Below are 21,847 nucleotides of genomic sequence, written 5' to 3'. Positions count from 1 at the left end.
GAGGAGCCAGAGCTGAGGATGGGAGTGATGGTGCCACAAGGGAGAAGCTACCCTGAGACCAGTGGGCTGAGGTCGTCACTCCATTCCTGGCATCCGATTCCCAGCAGGTCTATTTCGACTTGCCGGACGATCAAGCTGCCGACTACCAGAAAGTCAAGGGTGAGGATCTGGCAAGACTGGGGGTGAATGTGTTGGTCCGGCCCAGCGGGTGCATCAGTGGGGGTTCAACCCGGCAGAGCCTGCAAGACCCCAGTATAATTACTTACTTCACCTCTTGCAAAAATGGCTACAGCCTGACGAGCTGAGTCCCACTCCTATGCTGGATCGTCTGTTAGCCAATATGTTCTGGAAGGCTTTGCCATACCCTCTCCAGCACTGGATCGGTCAGGTGTCTCCTGGCAATGCTCTTGAGATGGTGGACCTGGTGGAACACTATGAAGCTACCAGGAATCTAAAGGAGGGTTCTGTCGGGAGGGGGGTTTGCAAACCCCAGAAATCTCTACCCCAGGCCCAGAGATTTGAGCCGATAAAACCCGCCCGGGATGTACCCACGGCGGACCTGGCTCTGATAGTCTGCTGGCGGTGTCAGGAGCCTGGCCATGTAAGGTTGACTGTCCCTATCGGGTTGAGCCCATGGACACTAACTATGGCTACCGTCAGTCGCTATATGCCAGGAAGCTGTGTGCAACAGTTACCCCAGAGTCTCTAGATCACTTGTGCCAGGTGGAAGTGAGAGACACTCTGGCGGAGGCTCTGCTGGACTCAGGGAGTCTGGTGATCCTAGTAAGGGCTACCCTGGTGTGGTCTACTGAGTATACTGGCCGGAAAGTCGGGGTGATGTGCATCCACGGAGACTTAAAAGACTACCCCACCGCGCTGGTGTCTTTGAACTCATAATAGGGAGAGACTTTCCGGGCTTCCTGGCACTGTGGCCTGCTACGAGAATTACTGATACTCATGAGACAGGGGTAACCCCAGCAGAGTGGCCTTGCTCAGGGGGGAAACCACAACTTTGGGAACCCGAGGCCGAAGGGCCAGCGGTAGGGGTGACCGCCACTTCGGTGGAAGAGGGGGAGACAACCCCGCTGAGTGTGATGGTGGGAGATGTGGAGGACTTGCCGCCGGGTTTGGCAGTCCTCAATGTCTCCGGGGGTAATCTTGGTACCGCACAACACTGGGACCCAACCCTATCCCGAGCCTGGGAGAATATGTTAATAGTTGCTGGTGAACCACAACAACCTGGGGCCGAGTCGGTTTTTATCCCGTTTTGTGGTTCATCATGGTATGCTGTATCAGGTAAACCAACTACAGGGTGAGAATATTAAACAGTTGGTGGTCGCCAAGGCTTATCGCAAACTCATCTTAGATCTAGCCTACCAACACATTCTCGGGGTCACCTGGGGTTGCAGAAAACACAGGATCGCATACTACAGCGGTTTTACTGGGACAGCATATTTAGAGAGGCAGAAGAGTTTTGTAAGTCTTGCCTGACCTGACAGATAACTAGCCCCCAGCCACATTTCTGTAGTCCCCTAGTACTCTTTACTCTCCCGATTATCGAGGTACCAGTTTGACAGAATATGGATCTCATAGGCCAGTGATGTCGAACCTTTTAGAGGCTGAGTGCCCAAACTGCAACCCAAAACCCACTTATTTATCGTAAAGTGCCAACACAGCAATTTAACCTGAATACTATAGTTCAATACAGTCTTCCATGTACTTTATCATTTAGCTATAATAGTCTGCCTACATTCAGTGCCCTGCCTGTGCTGTTCATAGTGCGCCCTGAGCTGATGAATGGCAGGAAAAGTCTAAGGCCTATTGGTACACCATAGACTTTTTTCACAGTGCGGGTGCCCACAGAGAGGGCTCTGAGTGCCGCCTCTGGCACCCGTGCCATAGGTTCGCCATCACTGTCATAGGTCCTGTACCGAAGTCCGCCAGAGGGCACCAACATATCTTAGTCATCCTAGACTACACCACTCGGTACTCTGAGGCGGTGCCACTGCAACATACATCGGCCAAACTCTTAGCTAAGGAGTTAATGGAGATTAAAGAGGTTCTGACCGATCAGGGGACCCCTTTTTTGTCCAAGGTGATGAGGGAACTCTGTAAGTTGCTGCACATAAAACAGCTACAGACGTCCGTTTACCATCTGCAAACGGATGGTCTGGTAGAAAGGTTTAACCAAACATTAAAAAATATGTTGAAAAGGGGGGTGGCTAAAGATGGGAAGGACTGGGACTTCTTCTGCCCCATCTCATGTTCACAGTGCAAGAGGTACCCCAGGCTTCTACTGGGTTCTGACCCTATATGGCAGACACCCTCGCGGTCTCTTGGATGTAGCCAAAGAGGCGTGGGAACAACAACCCACTCCACATAAGTGTCATTGAGTACGTTACCCAGATGCAAGAACGGATAGAGACTGTGTTGCCTCTTGTTAGGGAGCATATAGAGGCAGCTCAGCGAGCCCAGAGTCGGGTCTATAATCAGCAGGCTTGGGTCCGGATCTTTAACCCGGGTGATCGGGTTTTGGTTCTGGTACCGACCGTGGACAGTAAGTTTCTAGCTAGGTGGCTTGGTGCTGTACTGTCTCAGGAAGTCAAGGGGGAGGAGCATCCCGTTGTCTTCCTCAGCCGTAAGCTCCCCTCAGCTGAGACCCAGTATAGTATAGTGGAGAGAGAGTGTCTGGCTATCAAGTGGGCACTCGAGTCTCTCCGCTATTATTTATTCGGGAGAAAATTCCGCCTGGTGACTGACCAATCTCCTCTCAAGTGGATGAGCCAGGCCAACCCGATAGTTTCTCTCCCTACAAAACTTTACATTTTCAGAGGAACACAGGGCAGGCCGGTTACAGGGAAACGCGGATGCCCTGTCCCAGGTACATTGGCAAGTGTTCACCCCCTCAGGGTTGAACAAAGGGCAAAAGGGGGGGGGGGGGGTATGTGACACAGTGAATGGTTTGGTCTGGGAAAACATGTATTTTCCTCCCAGCATGTGCTGCTGGGCTGATTTACAGCCAGGTGAGGTCAAATACCAGACCAGATTTTGGCAGCACCTGGCTGTCCTTAAATAGGCAGCTTGGCTCAGAAGCCATATCTGTGTTCTGGGATCTGAGGCCTGTGATGTGCTGGAGAGCTGAGACCCGTGTATCAGGGGAACAGGCCGCCTAAAGCCTGTATTTGGACTCTCTGAAGCAGAACTGCCACCAAGGTGACTTTTTGTTATATTAACTTGCCATTGACACCATGTGTGAATAAACACTGAAGTTTGAATAACGAACTTGTATTTTGACTCAGTACTGCGCCCGCTTATCCTAACTACCTAGAGCAAATCCCCACAATGGAAAAACATATATATATTTTTTTTAACACTGAAAGTCAATGTGACAAAATCAGACAAGAATGGACCCATGACCACAACTGATTTTATGGTGAAAATTAAATCCCAATCAAACCAATGGAGGCCATTTTGCTAAAAGCAAAGATGTAAATGGATGGGAAACTCATGTGAACCCTAACCTGCGCCATAAATAGTCATCTATAGATTTCTCAACAGCTCTAGAGGTAACCACAGGAAATTCGATTTTCTTGAAGCTTCTCAACATCATCTGTTCCCGTAGAAGAAGTGGTTCAGGCATGGAAAGCATACTATAGCATTAGGGCTCAGAATTTTCCAACTCTTTTCACAACGTACATCCATGTCCCCATGTACACCTGTCGCTGCCAATTCCTCTACATATCCCAGGCTACAGATTGTTCTCCCCTCAATGGCCTCGAAGCAACAACGTATAGAAAAAAAAATATGAAAAACACCCCTTCAGCTTGTATTCGTTGTGAAAGAGCTGTGTTGTGTCATTCCTCTGTTATTCCTCCATGAATACATTGACAACTGCTTGTCCTTGGGGTGTGCCCCTACTCTGTTTGATACTGAAAGCCCTGACATTGTCAGACTGCATAGGAACACATCCCTAAGGCCTCATGCACACGAACGTATTGTCTTTTCGTGTCCGTTCCTTTTTTTTTTTTTGCGGACCGTATACGGAACCATTCATTTCAATGGGTCCACAAAAAAAAAAAACTGAAGTTACTCCGTGTGCATTCCGTTTCCATATTTCCATTCCGCATAAAAATAGAACATGTCCTATTATTGTCCGCATTACGGATAAGGATAGTACTGTTCTATTAGGGGCCAGCTGTTCTGTTCCGCAAAATACAGAATGCACACGGACGTCATCCGTATTTTTTGCGGATCTGTTTTTTACAGACCTCAAAATACATAAGGTTGTGTGCATGAGGCCTAACTGGCGACACTCGGCTGTCAATTTATTTACAATTTTCTAGGAGGAATAACAGAATAATGAATAATGCAGGGCTATAAGAAAAAAATATTCAGAATTGTTATTAGAATTTTTTTTATTAAAAGAGGCATGTCAGGGGGAGACCGGTCCTCTTGCACTTTAAACTCACTTACGTCCTGCTCGTTGTGCACTGCATATAGTATATAGGCACAGTGTTGTACTCCAAGCCTCCCAGTACAGGGCCATTCAGACAATGAGCGCTGATTCTAGGAATTCTTATAATTCCTGACTCTTATGTGGTCCGCCTATTGCCGACTAAGGTTATACGGGGTAACTGAACATTTTATGATGATGTGAAGTTATGTGAACCCCAGGAACAGCACTGGGCTCCTTCATACTTTACCTCTTAGATGATTTTTTTTTTTTACTCGTGAATTCATACACAACTGATTTAATTACGGATCCAAATTATGGTGCCCATAACTTGCTATGCCTATGTCCCCACCATCTCAGACATCCCCATGTAGGAAAGTCTTAAGACACCCCCAACACACTGCCCTCAAGTGGATCCAGTAGCACCATGTTACATCGCAGATGTACAGTAAAGATGAGTGCATACATTGCATTGACCATTGTGATTTTTTTGTGTTTTTTAATGTTGTGTTTTATGCACTTCTAGGCATGTTTCCTATTTCTTTAACACCCCCACCTAAAACAAAAAAATCTGTTTGTTCCCATTGCATGTTTTTTCTTCTAGTAAACGATAAATGAAGACGAGGTGATCAGCCCACTGCACAACCTTTTATTGACTCGGGCTGCTAGACACCAAGCTCTTTTGTACCATAGGCCACAATAAAAATAACCACCGGTCAATAACCAAATGTGTAACATGGGTAGTTATCTACACCGACACGCCTAACTACATAAATGTTACATTCATGTATCTAAGATATCTGCTATGTGTAATGATCAATACAAATATTAACCCTTTAAACAGCCAGGGATGAAGAACCTTCTATGTAAGAACAGTGAATATATGAGAAAGAGAGAGGAAACATATGATGAAGGCTAAAACACAGAGGTATACAGAGAGGTACATGAACTGTGAATCAGGTCCACAGTACAAAACCATATTGCACTCCATGTGGTACCCTGTGCGCCTCCCAGGTGTTGTCTCCTTGAAGAGAAGCTGTCAGATGGATACTGCTGCCCAAACTGTCTGGAGTTTCCTGACCATTCTGCTCCTCATGTCACCAATGGTCTCCTTTATTGCCACCTCTGATGATTTATTTCTAAGAAAATGCACTTTAATCACTGGTCACAGTCATATTTAAAAGTATGGTTTGGGGTCAAGAAGGAGACTTTGAGACTGAAAGCCAGCTTTCCTGTGTCCAAATCTCGCCTTATCAGTGTTGGTTGACATCTCTAAGGAGATCTCGAGAGGTCTGCTGATGATGATCCCTGTCCTCAGGAACGTCAATCAATACTGATGGTGTAGGATTTGAGCACAGGCTGACTTCCAGTCTAAAGGTTTCCACCTCCTTGACTCCAAACTACTCATTTTAAATATAGCGCAAGTGGTGACTAACATTTTCTGAGAAATAAACCATCAGAGGAGGCAATTAAGGACACCATTGGGGATATGGGGAGCAGAATGGTCTGGTACTCCGGGCAGTTTGGAAAGCAATATCCATCTGACAGGATCCCTTTGTAGTCCAGGGGTCAGCAACCTCCAGAACTCCACAGTAGTGGGTGGCACTTAGCAAACAATGATCATCAAGGCAACCAACGTCCTTGTGACATAGAAACATAGAAACATAGAATGTGTCGGCAGATAAGAACCATTTGGCCCATCTAGTCTGCCCAGTGACCTTTGACTACCACTTCAATAGAGTGGCAATACTGAAGAAGTGGCAGTCTGAGTTGCTTTGATGACGTCTGTAATTAGTCACAACATTGTAAATGCAGCAGGTGGCTTCCTGTGCTAAAGTCTGCCAGAAGACAAGCCATGAGTCTGTTCCAGTATGATCCTCTCCAGTATGTATGTCCCTGGAGAGGACATACAAACTGGAGAGGATCATACTGGAGAGGATTTTTTTGTGAGCCAAGTTCCTGCATAGTCATGTCACCTGGCCCTGTCGCTTAAGAAGGAGCGGCTGGCAGAGGAAGCAAGAGGAGCAAGGGTGCTACAAGAGGAGCAAGGGTGATACACATGCAAATTAACCTGAGATGTCAGGGACAGGACTCATCTCAGGTTAATTTGCATATGTATCAAATCAGTTTTTTTTTACACAATAAAAGCACACAGAGCTATGGGGACTGGATATTGCGAATGTCCTAGCGGTCATCTAGCAACCCATGTCCTCAGCTCTATACCCAAAATCCCGGTGACAGGTTCCCTTTAACTGCTGATTTGCATATGAATTAAAAGAACTTATTTCACAGAGTGAAGCAATGGATCGCTAAGTGAAAGGTATCATTACATTCATCGGAACTAGACCTACAAGGCATTATGCCTGGTTTAACAGTGAATTTTCTTGCTTAAGGGTATGTTCACTATAATCAAATCCAACTTGAGGATCCACAGTTTGATGTGTCGCCGTTCCACACAAGAGCTAGTCCCATTTGGGCGAACGTGCCAGCTTTTCTGTGTGGAATCTGTGACAATATGTAGTAGAGCATGCTACATACTGTATTCATGGAATATTTTCTGGTGCGTGTGAACAGGGCTGCAGGAACCCAATACACTTGCACTGCAGGCAGATTTGATACAGCTGAAATAAAGTTGATATCCGGAATGTATGAATGGGGCCTTAGTGTAAAAGTTGCTGCACCTGCTGTGGTTGATGCGTCCTACTTTCCAGGCAGGGGAGAGACAATAGACATCCAGGAAATTCAGGGTACCTAGCAGAGCAGCTCAATAGCACGCTACTTCCCGGCTGTGAATGTCTGCCGCATGGACGATCAATGCCCTCCTGGGCACAAACAGCTCCTGGCCAATGCTTGTCTGCGTCTGGTCAAATAATAGAAGAGAACAGAGCCAGCAGCACATATTAGTAATTAACGTGAGTCGTAAGGTTTAACATAGGAAAATGGCATTGGCACACGCCCGTTCCAATAACTATCTATAAAACACGGATGTATGTGGACACATATGTGGCATCCATCTTTATTTCTGACCCATTCACTTGACTGAAAGGAACATGGAGAAGAATGGAGTATGATACGAGTTCAGGACCATCGGTCTGGGCAGAACCTATGATGTGTGAACTGCACCATATACTTTAATGGGCCCGTGTGCCAATTGGGTACCATCTGGAAAGCACTAGGCCGAAAAAGACTGAATCATTTAAGTGAATGGGGCTGAGCGCGATACCAAGTACCGTCGCTATACAATGTATGGAATTGTGTTCGGCGAGCTGAGAGAAGGCAGCGGCGCTACTGCGAGCACTGGTGGCTTCTCAAACAGCTGATCGACGGGGTCCCGGGTGTCAGACCCCCACCGACCAGATACTGATGATGATGACCCATCTAGAGGATAGGTCATCAGTATTAAAATCTCAGAAAACCCCTTTAACGGAATTCAGAACGAAAACAGAAACTGTATTTGTTGCCCATAGCATCAATCTCGGGCCTAGCTTTCCTATGATATTGTTGCACTTGGATTGGTTGCTTTGGGCAACAAAGACAATTTTTCTGCTATACAGTAATCATGACTATGCCATTGCGTTATCCTCGGTTCAAGGCCTAAGGGGGCAGAGACCATGACACAAGGATTGTCTCTTTGAATGCTTGTGTCATGCTCCGCCCCTACAGATCTTACGTTAGTTTTGACCGGACTGTCCATTGACCTTCAGTTTTGACCGGACTGTCCCTTGACCTTCAGTTTTGACCAGACTGTCCCTCTGACGTAGATGTAATGATTTTCTTCCCCCAGTTAGGTTTTCATAAGGACATGTTTGCCTTGTTTGAACAACACTTTAGCGTATAGTGGTGGAAAAAATCATTACCTCTCATTGTCCCACATCGGATATTCTCATGTGGTCCTTGCAAGGATCAGTGTGAGAACACTACAATTGTTGATAAGTACAGAGAAAAGGTAAAAATACATTTCAGTAAAAGTGTTCAGACTGGAATATTCTGACTGGTCAGAACCAAACAATGCGTAGTTATTAGTTGCACCATAGGTAAGGCTTCTTTTACACTAGCGTTTTAGTTTTCCGGTATTGAGATCTGTCATAGGGGCTCAATACCGGGGAAAAAAAAACGCTTCAGTTTTGTCCCTATTAATTGTCAATGGAGACAAAACTGAACTGAACAGAACGGAGTGCTCCAAAATTCAGTTCCGTTTGGTTGTGTTCCCATACCGAAAAGCAAGCTGCGGTTTTCTTTCCGTCCTGGGATGCGGAGCAAGATGGATCCGTCATGACCCCCAATGAAAGTCAATGGGGACGGATCCTTTTTCTCTGCCACAATAGAAAACGGATCCGTCCTCCATAGACTTTCAATGGAGTTTATGACGGATCCGTCTTGGCTAATGTTACAGATAATAGAACCGGATCCGTTCATAACAGAGGCTGAAGGTTGTATTATCAGTGCTAGGGTGAAAGTAGCCTAACACTTCTTACATCTATGAGCATCTTAAAGGGGCTATGCCTATGTCAAGGACAGGCAATAAATATATGTTCGATCGATGGGACTAACACGAATCACAAGAATACGTGGTCCTGAGGCCTGTTCTGGATAAGTGGTCAAAGATGTGCATTGCTGCGCCATTCATAGTCTATGAGACAGCGTTCGGCTATTTCCGACAGTCCTATAGAGATGAATTAAGTTTTCCAAGATTTTTAAACTGATGACCTATCCTCTGGCTAGGTCATCAGTATCTGATAGGAGGGGGTCCGACACCCGGGATCCCCGCAGATCAGCTGTTTGAGAAGTGACCGGCGCTCCTGTGAGCACTGCGGTCTTCTCCATGCTTACTAAAGTGAATAAAGGTGCAATAATCCACATTTTTAGGAACATTATACTCAAAAATGATAATTGTTCCAGCGGATAAATGCCCACTGCTGCCATAATAACTCTACAATAACACATACGATTTTGTCTCAACATCATACAGATAAAAGCCACGGCGCTGTCATAAAAATAGTGATAATGACTCACAAAGCCTAAAAAGCTACAACAGGTAATATCATAGACGAACTAAAAGCTCTAAAAATATGAAGAACCTTTCTGGTTGTTTAGATGGAAATTATCTCCAGGTAGAAAGCGGTTTGACACAACCATCCTAACCAGTCCGTGTGTGATCACGTTGGCACAACGCTACCATTATAAGTCAAAAAGTCCAACCCAAAGTAGATGCAAATAATGATGTTCTCATGGACTCCACCTGAGAGTGGGTCAGCTTTGTGGTAGGCTTGTGACGGGCACTTTTGTCGATTTATAGGTTAGGTCTGGTTGACCACTTCTGCATCTCTGCATCCGTAAAAAGTTGACCGCACGCCATAAAAGCCTACACAATCAGGGGAGACCTTCAGCGACCCATGACTCAAGATAAAATGTGCAAATTATAATTATGTTACTTTTTGAAAAAAAATTATTAGCACTATACCCTGCAAAATGTTACCATCCGATACCTATGAGCGACTTCGGTGCTTGTCATAAAGTCACCATGTAGCTCAGAAAGAGCGGAAGAAAGTTACGAATGATAAGAAAGTCGCATCTGAATCGCACATCATACGTCGGCGTGGACTGCAGCCCAGGGCCGCGCTACATGTTTAGGAGATGAGAGGTCACCAGTGTCACTGAGAGACGCAGAGCCAGGAACTGGTGAGGAACCTCTACGTTCATGTGCAACTGACCTCTTTGACACCGCCCCCCCCCCCCCCCTTGTCCCCTGTCGCCGGCCAGCCGTCAGTCATGTTCTTACCTGGTCTATAGGCAGCTGCACTGCATGGCTGAGGGGGAGCAGCACCGTGGAGCCCGTGGTACTTGTAGCCATGGCAATCCCTCCAATGAAAGACGAGCAAGATGATGCTGAAGATGTTCACCTTGTAATCCACTCACTCCCAAGAGAAAACAAGGACCCTGACTGCTGCGGATCCTCGCCACGGTGGATCCAGAGAGGTGCACAAACTAACACGTCCCCCCCCACCTCCCTGCAAATTGGAGGCGATGAGCTGCCTCCCCACAGTATTAAAAAAAAAAGGGGGGGGGGTCCTAAAAATAAATAAAATAAGATATAAATGTATAAAGTGCTGGCACTTGAGCTCACATCATGAATAACAGCAACGACTGTAATGCAAACATCCAGCAGTCTCTCCAGGCACAGAGATGACAAAGCCACAGCCTCCTGCACCTCCTCACAGTGCACTGAATGCAGAATTACAGGGAGGAGGGAGGGAGCGCTGGGCTGGGACATTGCAAGCCCTCATGTATGGAAGCCCAGACAGCACATTCTTTCTTACTGTCATTCTGTAAATCACAGCAGCCGCTCTCCTGTCCTCACAGCTCAGGGTCTCTGCTGCGGGCGTGACGCGTGCACGTTCTTCCCTTTTTTTAAGGATTTTTTATCTGAAAAAAAAAAATACATTGAGGTTTGCAATGTGCAGACTTACACACATAGGGGGTTATTTCTCACGCTCGTCTGTTTTTTAGAGTGAGATTAGACTGGCGTATTGGATTAGCCTGTCACTATTCTGCATAGTTTTTATAATGAGTCGCACAGCAGGCTATGAATTAGGGCTCATGTGGTCTATGCACACAAAGTATTTTCGTGTTAGTTCTGTATACGGAACCATTCACTACAATGGGTCCGCCAAAAAAAACAAAACACAAGTTAAGGCTCGTTCACACGACCGTGCCGTTTTTTGCAGTCCGCAAAAAAATGGATGCCGCCCCTGTGTGCCTTGCGCAATTTGCGGAACGGAACAGGAGGCCCATTATAGAAATGCCTATTCTTGTGTGCAAAACGGACAAGAATAGGACAGGACTCATAATTTTTGCGGAGCCACGGACTGTATGCGAAAAGCAAAAAACGGTCCGTATACAGAACGCAAAATATGTTCGTGTGAACGAGCCCTTACTCCGTGTGCATTCTGTTTCCGTATGTTCGTATTTCCATTCTGCAAAAAAATAGAACATGTCCTATTATTGTCCGCATTACGGACAAGGATAGTACTGTTCTATGAAGGGCCAGCTGTTCCGTTCCGCAAAATACAGAACGCACACGAATGTCATCCGTATTTTTTGCGGATCGCAAAATACATACGGTCTTGTGCATGAGCCCTTAGGCGATGCGTCAGGGCGCAGGTGGATCGGGTGCAATTAGAATACTCTTGGTATTAATAATAATAGTAATAATACTCTTTGGTTGGCTCACAAATTAGGCAAAAAAGTTGCATATTAGATATAAAAAAAAGTTGTAGCCATATATACATTAAGGCCTAATGCACACGGCCGTATGAGTTTTTGCGGTCCACAAAACACGGATACCGGCTGCGTTCATTATGCATTTTAAGGATCAGTACATCCTGCCCTCTGTTAAGAGTGCTTATTGCTGTCCGCAAAACGGACAAGAATAAGACATTTTCTATTTTTTTGCGCGGCTGTGGAACACGGTGTGCTGTACACATCTTTTGCAGCCCCATAGAAATGTATGGGTTTGCATCCGACCAGCAAAAAATGCGGATCAGTGCGGACTGAAACTACGGTCATGTTCACAGAGCCTTGTGTTTGTGAGAAAGCGCATGTCTACCCAACGATGCGACTATTTTAGCAAAGTTGTCACATGGCAAAACACAAAGCAGACGAGCAGAACTACGCCACCCCTGGAGTGGAGTCAAAATTAGAATGTTTTTGCGCCTAATTAATGCATAAAAAAGGAGCACCTATATAAATAGGCTGAAAAAAAAAGCGCAAAAATACACCACCAGAATTAGGCTACATGCACACAACCATATGTAATTTGCGGATCTGCAACAAAAAAAACAGATGACATCCGTATGCCATCCGTATTTTTTATTTTTTTTTGCGGATCCATTTAAACAATACCTAAAACGGACAAGAATAGGACATGTTCTATTTTTTTTGCGGGGCTACGGAACGGACATACTGATGCAAACAGCACACGGTGCAAACAGCACACGGAGCAAAAAAACGTAACGGACACGGAAACAAAATACGTTCGTGTGCATGAGGCCTTAGACTGATTTATTTCTGTTGCTTTTATACCACCAGCATATTCCATAGTCATCATACATATTAGTCACTGTCCCTATTAGGAGTTCACTAAGGGTTCACTAAGGGTATATGCACATGGGGGCCATTTACTAACTGATATATGCCACTTTTGTGGCATATATCGGTCCCAGATTTTCTTGCAAGCCATTTTGCAACAAAATATGTGACTTTTCGCCACTCACGCCACTTTGCTGACAGATGTAGAAAAGCAAAGTGGCATACAAAATGACTTAAATCTATGCCATCAACGTTGCTGGTATAGATTAAGGATTGTTCCATGTCCTGCTGGAGGAAGCGCCAAAGTTATGTAGAGGACTGCGCCTCCTCATAACTTTGCCTTTTCCTCCAGCAGTGCAGAGACAATATTAAATTGTGGAAAATCTGCAGAATGTGTCCCCCGTGGCCGTATTGCGGCCCGCATACTGTGGGTCCGCAATATACGGGACACCGGCCGTGTGCATTCCGCAACACAGATGCGGACCCATTTACTTCAATGGGTCTGCAAATCCGGAGATGCGGTGCGGAAAGAAACGGAACCAAAGGAACGGAAGCACTACGGAGTGCTTCCGTTCCGCATAGAACTTGTCCTATCTTTTTGCGGAACAAACTGATCGCGGATCCCATTCAAGTGAATGGGGTCACGATCCGCATGCGGCTGGACCACGGTCGGTGCACTTGCATTGCGAACCGCAATTTGCGGTCCGCAGCACGGACACAGGCAGCACACGTTCGTGCGCAAGAGGCCTAATACAGTACCAGCAAAGTGAGGCCCTGCTTCACCACTCCCTGGCCTGTGCCCCCCAGCAGACATAGTGCAGTAATTACTGGGTGGGGGCACATAGGGGACTGGGTGGGATTGGGCATGTATATACATAGGCACTGGACGGAGTTAGAGGTATGGCTTGCACATGAACGTGTGCGCCCCGTGGTTGTGCTGCAGCCCGCAAAATGCGGGCTGCAATGCACAAACACCGTCCGTGGGGCAGCCGCAGCGGATCGCGGACATGTTCTATCTTTTTGCGGAACGGAAGTACGGGACGAAATCCCAAGGAAGCACTCCGTAGTGCTCCTGTAGGGTTCTGTTCCGTGCTTCCATTCCACATCTCCGGATTTGCAGACCCATTCAAGTGAATAGGTCTGCATCCGTGATGTGGAATGCCCACGGAACGGCGCCCGTCCGCAATACGGCCACAGAGCGCACACGTTCGTGTGAAAGAGGCCTAACAAAAATTTGCAACAGTGTGCTATACGTGCCGCTGCTATTGGCAATCTTTGAGATTTTCAAAAGTTGGGCGGTATGACATAGGTCCCAACCGTCCCACACCTGGCGTGACAGCCCTGGTTTTTCACCACTGTCCCGTCGTCACAGGTAGTTGCCTACATGTCATGCTATAATAGCCTCACCCTTAGTAAGAGTGCTCTCCTAATGGCTGATAGCCATTGGCAAGAGCTGAAGGACCTGTGGATGTCACCACATGACGCCATGTGATCAATGCAGGATGGGCGGAGCTCAGCAGTGGGGAGAAGTGGTGATGAAGGACCTGTGATGACGTCACCATCATGCAATCAGTGCACAGGGGGCCGAGCTCAACAGTGGAGAGGCAAAGAGGTAGTGAAGGACCTGTCATGGTATCCTGCGACATGAGGGGGCACATGGATTTAATTTACCGTAAGAGCCAGGGATATGATGGGAGTTGTAGTTGTCTCCTCTTATGTATCATCTCTGTAATGTCCTCTGATATCACATAATAACAGCCTGGATATGCTGGGAGTTGTAGTATTCTCCTCCTATACCTCATCCATGTATTGTCCTCTAATATCATATATCAGCCTGGGTATTCTACTGTATGAAGGCGCTAAGGCATTCTACTGTATGGGGGCGCTAAGGCATTCTACTGTATGGGGGCGCTAAGACATTCTACTGTATGGGGGCGCTATGGCATTCTACTGTATGGGGGCGCTAACTCCGCTAAGACATTCTACTGTATGGGGGCGCTAAGACATTCTACTGTATGGGGGCGCTAAGACATTCTACTGTATGGGGACGCTAAGGCATTTTACTGTATGGGGGCGCTAAGGCATTTTACTGTATGGGGGCGCTAAGGCATTTTACTGTATGGGGGCGCTAAGGCATTTTACTGTATGGGGGCACTAAGGCATTTTACTGTATGGGGGCGCTAAGGCATTTTACTGTATGGGGGTGCTAAGGCATTCTACTTTATTGGGGCACTAAGTATTCTACTGTATGGGGGCACTAAGGCATTCTACTGTATGGGGGCGCTAAGACATTCTACTGTATGGGGGCGCTATGGCATTCTACTGTATGGGGGCGCTAACTCCGCTAAGACATTCTACTGTATGGGGGCGCTAAGACATTCTACTGTATGGGGGCGCTAAGGCATTTTACTGTATGGGGGCACTAAGGCATTTTACTGTATGGGGGCGCTAAGGCATTTTACTGTATGGGGGTGCTAAGGCATTCTACTTTATTGGGGCACTAAGTATTCTACTGTATGGGGGCACTAAGGCATTTTACTGTATGGGGGCACTAAGGCATTTTACTGTATGGGGGCGCTAAGGCATTTTACTGTATGGGGGTGCTAAGGCATTCTACTTTATTGGGGCACTAAGTATTCTACTGTATGGGGGCACTAAGGCATTCTACTGTATGGTGACCCTAAGGCATTCTACTATATGGCTATGAGATGCAGTTCCTTACTGAAACATAGTGATGCACTTACCAAGGTGGCAGACTGTGTGGAGGAGCCAACATCGAACTGCTCCTGCTTCTTAAAACAGTCATGATATATGACTACAGCTGCCAATAGGGGGAGCTCCTTACACACAGATGAGTACATTAGTAACTGTATAAATACATATGTGGTGAGCTCCCCCTAGTGGAGGCTGCAGACAGCCAGAGTTATTTAGCCTTGACTGGATTTGGAGCTCTATGTGAGAAAAACTGAGCTCCGACCCATAAAAAAGATATGCAACTAAATGATGTGGAGGGACATAACCTTCAATATAAAAAAGGAGTACATTGGTGTATGTGCTTAAAAATACCTGTTTGACTGTGTCCAGCATCTCTGTCGATCAGCTTTTTAAGAAACCGTAGCTCTGCGGCCTTTTTCTAGGCCAGTGACCTTGGAACCAAACCCGAGATCGGGAAATGTTTTTTTACAGTAGAAATTAATTTATGAAGTTATTTTGCGAAGTCTTGCGAGACTTCGCGAAGTAATAACTTTGGCTCATCGGAGCCAATACATTCTAATACTGTACGGAGCGCTCGCTCAGTACAGTATTTAAACGAAATATTATGCGAATTGACTTTGGATGTTTGATCCGAAGTCGATTCGCTCATCCCTAGCCACAGCACCAGACCGTCGTAGCGTCCTGAAACAGCTGATTGGCAGGGGTGGGAAACCACATTTACTGTGGTTGTGATTTGCACCAAGAGGTGTCGGAATTATGTGGGCTATCCTTCGCCTGTATCCCCCCTTTTTATTGATTTATACTACTCCAGAGGGTTGGCGACCCCTTGAAGTGAGGATTGGACGATATCAGCAACACGCCTATCCTATACTAGTGTTGTGCCAACACAAAAAGGTGCGCACGACCATTTAAATTCCCACCTACAAGATAATGCATATTACCCTATGGGCGCCTTGCCTCTTTTATATTTTCCAAATTTGCAATAACATAATATGGGATTGGTATTTGAGCAACCCCCAATGTTTTGGTGGTGATTCACATAAAGTTGGACTTAGGCATTAAATTGTCATCACTCAGTATACAAAACCAGCAAAAGCTAAATGTAGCCCTCTAATCTCTGATCAAGGAGAGCAAGGCAGGGCATATTAATCTCTTCTGCCACCTCACCCAGCGCTGTCCTGTTAAGTACAGGCTGTCATGTTCCATAACAAAAAAAAAAAGTCTGTGGATATGTGAACTACAACTTCCAGGAGGCAATAACCAGAGTCTAGCACGTGCATATTAACCCTTTGATTGCCATTGGTATTCTAGTGAACAAAGCGTCAGCATTTCACAATCCACCATGTCTGAGACGTATTTGTCAGGAACCAGCGCCTCTGAATCCATTTGGAGAATCAGATATGTGGCATATGTTCTGGGTGCAGGGACAAGTCAATAAAGCTTTTTTTTTTTTTTTTTTTTTTTGCCAATAAGCCATTTTGCACACATTTTGAAGCTATAGGGAGGAACTAAAAAAAAAAAAGATGTCACAACCATTCACATCTTCACATGCCCAGAAAATGACCGCATACAAGGTATACACATGGTATATATATTGTGTGCGATCAGATAATATGGTACCTGAAAAATATTTAAAATATTCTTTTTTTAAGATTTTATTTTTCTAAATGGTACGGGAAGAAACTAGGAATGAGCGAATCGACTTCTGATGAAACATCCGAAGTCGATTCGCATAAAACAGGAGCTCCATACAGTATTAGAATGTATTGGCTCGGATGAGCCGAAGTTATTGCTTCACGAAGTCTCGCGAGACTCGCGCAATTAATTTGTACTGTAAAAAAAACATTTCCCAAACTCGGGTTCGGTTTCAAGTGGTACTACTTTAACTAATGAAAGGTATTTGGGAATATATTTATTATAAAGTAATATTTAAGTATTTTCATTTTCTTAATTCCTGAAGAGCCCCTTTAAACAGTAGGTGGGCAGCACGGTGGCTCAGTGGTTAGCACGGTGGCTCAGTGGTTAGCACTGGTGCCTTGCGGCACTGGGGACCTGGGTTTGAATCCGATCAAGGACAACATCTGCATGGAGTTTGTATCTTCTTCCCGTGTTTGGGTGGGTTTCCTCCCACACTCCAAAGACATACTGACAGGGCATCTAGATTATGAGCTCCATTGGAGACAGAGTAATGATAATGTCTGTACAGCGCTGCGGAATATGTCAGCGCTATATAAGTGAGTAACATAAATAAGCAGTTAATATGAGATTCAATGGCGCCCCCTGCTGGACATATTCTAAGCCGATAATAGTGCTTGCTTGAACTTGGATGTACAGTAACTGTCCGAACAGCTGCAATTTTACAGAAAGCGAATTGTTTTGTAAAGAATGGGGAATAATTGCAACGTCCTTAACTGTAAATCTGGAACCTGTCAACATAGACACCCCCTAAGCTCTGCCAAAGAACCCCACCTCCCATCCGGTCCCTGGGGAAATTGTCTTGCATGAAACTAGTCCTTGGCGCAAAAAAGGTTGGGGACCACTGATTTAGAGACTTTAATCCAATTAAAGGATGGGGGAAGTGTCTGATTAGCGGGGTCTGACCACTGAGGCCTTCACCATTCACAAGAACAGGGGCCCCATGTTCCCTTGCATCTCAATTCAAGTCTATAGGACTGCTGGAGAGAAATGAGCTGAACTACAGACAAAACCTACATCTGCAAGCTTCTCTGAGCTGGGCCCAACTTCAGAGAACCTCAGAGTGCCAAGGAAGGAACCCTACTATCAGAGTGCCCTGGAGAGTAGGAGATTAGAAGGTCTAGAACCCACAAGGCCGTGCGTCGGATTCAGACCACAAGCTATTATGCTTCTTTATGGCAGAAGGACTTTGCTGCTGTGAGGGGGAATATTGCTAAAACATCCTACCACACTTTCAGATGGACTGGCCATCTGTATCTAATATCTGCAGTCCTGCACCCGTCAGTCCATAAACTGCACATGTACCTAACATGAACCTCATTGAATGCCTCTGGTTCTGCTGAGAGAAAGAGAAGGAGTACTACAACTTCCATCATTGTTGCTGTCAGTATGCTGCCATTTGGAAGGGTTACACTGTGATAATTTGGAACTGTGCCTTTTATTACCACATGTACTACTACCCCCATTTGCACTTCAGTAAAATGAGATTGGTTATTACGTCCATCATACATCCGCCAGCCCTTTGCGTCAGCCATCCTACCTAGCACCCAGCCAAACTATTTACCACCAAGGCACCCCATCTACCGCCAGGCAAGAACCTTAACCAGGGTGTGCCTTGAGGGGGGAAAAAAGGTTCCTCCATTCACTGCACAGTTCCTAGGGAGCGCCAGAATGGAGAAAGCCATTGTAAACACCACTCCCATTCTTTTTTTGCCAGGACACTGCACATCAAGTTGCATATAAACATGTCACTGAGGTCATAATCCATCCCAGGACTGTAATAAATTAGGGTTGCACTGATGTTCCCAGGATTTGTGTGTGATGGCTCGATAAGTGACTACCATTCATTGTTGCCCTGTATTTACCCAGACTAGGTGAGTTTGTTGTTCTTTGAGGTGTATTGGCTGAGATTGTACAACTTAGTCATGACTATACCTGTCTTCTGTAACATTAGATTCCCCATGTGAATTTAATGGGAAGGTTGATTTAGGTTATCATTGCTGCAGAACACTTGTGGTATAGAAAAGTATGAGGAAACTTCTTTCGTAGATGTCCTTATTTATGGTCCAGTATATGCTCCTCTAGATACCAGGTGAGAGTAGCTCCATAAAGTACAGGATCCTGAAGAAGGCCCTGTTCTCTATAAAGAAAGCGATTTACAGCTTCCTGCAGCCATTTCGGACTGTTTTATGAAATAATTTCCTTTATGTCTATTGTTTATGAACTTTATTTTAAAATCTTCATTGTTTCCTTATTTTGAGTTGAAATTTTGGGGTAAAAGGACCAATATTACATCTTTTCTAAACAGTTATTGTCTCAAGTTACAATATTTTCCATTTACACTGGTCAATCCTGAACCAATTAAGACCAGTTTCACACCAGTGGTGGCGATCTGGCAGGCTGTTCTAGTGATCCGAAAGAAAACCGCTGCAAGCCTGCCGGATGGCCGGAACATCCTGCTGGATCGCCGACACCAGTGTGAAACTAGCCTAATGCTGTAACGTATTGGGCTATGTTTAACAACAATAGTGTATATGTAAAGAGAAATAGGTCTGTCAAACAGACTCTCAGTAATACTGGTAGTGAGAATGTAAAGGGGATATGCATTGTTTAATGACATATGAGGATCAGACTTTAATAGATCCCTGATAAAACAGGTCGTCCACCCACACCTGATTGTCCTCCCATTGACTGAAAACACCTGACTCTAACTTCGCCTTCACATTATCTGCTAATCCTAAGGGTGCTGCCACTGCATGAAAAAAACCTAAGGGTTCACATATTTTTGCCACTCACAGACATGTGATATTGGATAATTTTCCTTTAATAAATAAATGACCAGGTCTTATATTTTTGACTAATGTTTTTGATTTGGTTATCTTTAGCTACTTTTGTGACTCGTGTGAAAATCAAATGTACCGGTAGTTTTTCTTAAAATTGATGCAGATATATAGAAAATTTTGAAGTGTTCACAAACGTTTAAGCACCACCAATAGTTCAATAGCTCTTCCATGTTAACTCAAGGATCCTCAACAATGCAATTTTCAGTCATTAAGATCGTATTTGTTTTTTATTAGATCTTTTCATTCAAATTTCAGATTCAGATTTCTAATAATACGTCTCTCCCTCCCCCCCTTCAATGCTTTTCACAATAAAACATTCCTACCACTTTCAGAAAAATGTGCCGATACATTATCAGATTTTACTCCTTTTTTAATGTTCCTTATATGTTCTCCTAATCTAACTTTTAATTTTCTGCCTGTTCTCCCCACGTATTGTTCTCCAAACTGACACTCTAAGACAAAGATGCCCAACCTGCGGCCTTTCAGCTGTTGCAAAAGTACAACGCTCAGCCTGCCTGGACAGTCTACAGCTATAAGGGCATCCTGAGAGTTGTAGTTTTGCAACAGCTGGAGGGCTGCAGGTTGTGCATTCCTGCTCTAAGAGAATTGTAGTGGTTTTCTCTATCTACCAGTGTTCTCTGGGGTATTTGGAACTGAAAAGGAGGGTCCTCTATCCTTCATCCTTAACCCTTTCTTTTTCTTCTAATAATGTTATTCTATTGCCCTGTTTTACTTTTTTTATTCATTTTTCTAATTTTTCTTCATCATAGTTTTTTTCTTTACATCTTTCCTCGATGACCTTAACCCGTTCTACATAATATTCCTCCTGGGTGTAGTTTCTTCTAACACACTGATTCAATGGTACATTGGATAACCAAGGATCCAAATGGCAGCTTTCACGGTCAATAAAACTGTTGACGTCAGTTTTTTTAAAGAAATGTTTGAACACAATCTATCCTGATTCTTATAAACAGTGATGTCCAGATAATCAATTGAGATATCACTCATCTGCCAAGTTAGTATTATTCTCCATTGGTTCTGATTGATCGTTCTCAGATATTCTTCTATCTAGACTATCCCTGTCTCCCCTCCATAAGATAAAACAGTCATCGATGTGTCGCCACCACCTGTACAATTTAGATAGATTCTGTCTGTTGCCCAAATTCTGTCTGTGCCCCAAAATGTGTCTTGTTAGTCCTTGTGCCAAAAAAAAAGCTGTCTAGTCTAAGTTGGCATAGTTCTGCTCCAACATTTAGAATATTTTTCTTTTGTGTGGCCCATATCACTGTTAGGGCATGCCCATTTCCCCAAAAGCTTAGCAAAATGTGTAAAACAGTAAATGTGGTGCAAAGCACGTACACCAGTTTTTTTGTGTAAAATGCAGCATAAAACTGGTGCATTTTCAATAGTAAATCTGCCCAAATGTCTTGTAGGGCTAGCTCAGCTCTCTTAAATTGATGTCTGTCTCACATTGCCATCTCGCTTGACCCTGTCGATCAAGAAAGAGAAGAAAGGTCTGGCAGAGGAAAAAAGAAGAGCAAAGGTGCAAAGAGTGGCTTGGGCCTGCCCTCGTTGCACTGAACTGCTCATTTGAATATAGATTAAATGCACTTTTTTTTTACCAGAATGAAACAGCAGATCTCTAAGTGAACGGTATGATTAGATTCAGCTGAGCGCCCTTAACAAGACATTGTGCCTGGTTTATCAATGAGTTTCCTGGTTGTAAAGCAAGGTTTTCATTGGTCCTCCCCCTTTAATTCCGTGTAATGTAAATGGTTAGAGATGTCCGATACCTAGCCGAATTCCTGGAGTATGAAGTGACTATACAGGCGTACTGACCTTTAGAAGAGGCTCAGCTTCACTGAAGACATCATGAAGGTTCATCGAAGGTAAGATGTCTTGCTACCATCACCTCTTTTTGTATCATAGGGGCGTCGGCCAAGTGCCATGTTGGGTACTGGTCAAAGTTAAACTCGTCCATTAGTTTTCATGACTTTTGGTGACTGTTACTTTACTTTATCTTTGTATATATCTTTTATCATATTTTAGTAAA

At 44.9% G+C, this 21,847-nt stretch overlaps 1 protein-coding gene across 1 annotated transcript in view; it reads right to left on the bottom strand.

Annotated features, from left to right (window-relative positions):
- MBOAT2 (membrane bound O-acyltransferase domain containing 2) overlaps window positions 1–10,653 on the bottom strand; it is a 235,240-nt gene extending 224,587 nt beyond the window's left edge. The window contains exon 1 of the mRNA XM_044290289.1: window positions 10,233–10,653. Within this exon, the coding sequence (XP_044146224.1) occupies window positions 10,233–10,304 (72 nt within the window). The 5' untranslated portion in view covers window positions 10,305–10,653. The remainder of the gene's footprint in view (window positions 1–10,232) is intronic.
- Window positions 10,654–21,847: the final 11,194 nt, after the last annotated feature.

The sequence above is a fragment of the Bufo gargarizans genome, chromosome 4, assembly GCF_014858855.1.
Source record: "Bufo gargarizans isolate SCDJY-AF-19 chromosome 4, ASM1485885v1, whole genome shotgun sequence".
In the NCBI taxonomy this organism is placed as follows: Eukaryota; Metazoa; Chordata; class Amphibia; order Anura; family Bufonidae; genus Bufo; species Bufo gargarizans.
This window is presented reverse-complemented; position numbering and strand designations above follow the sequence as displayed.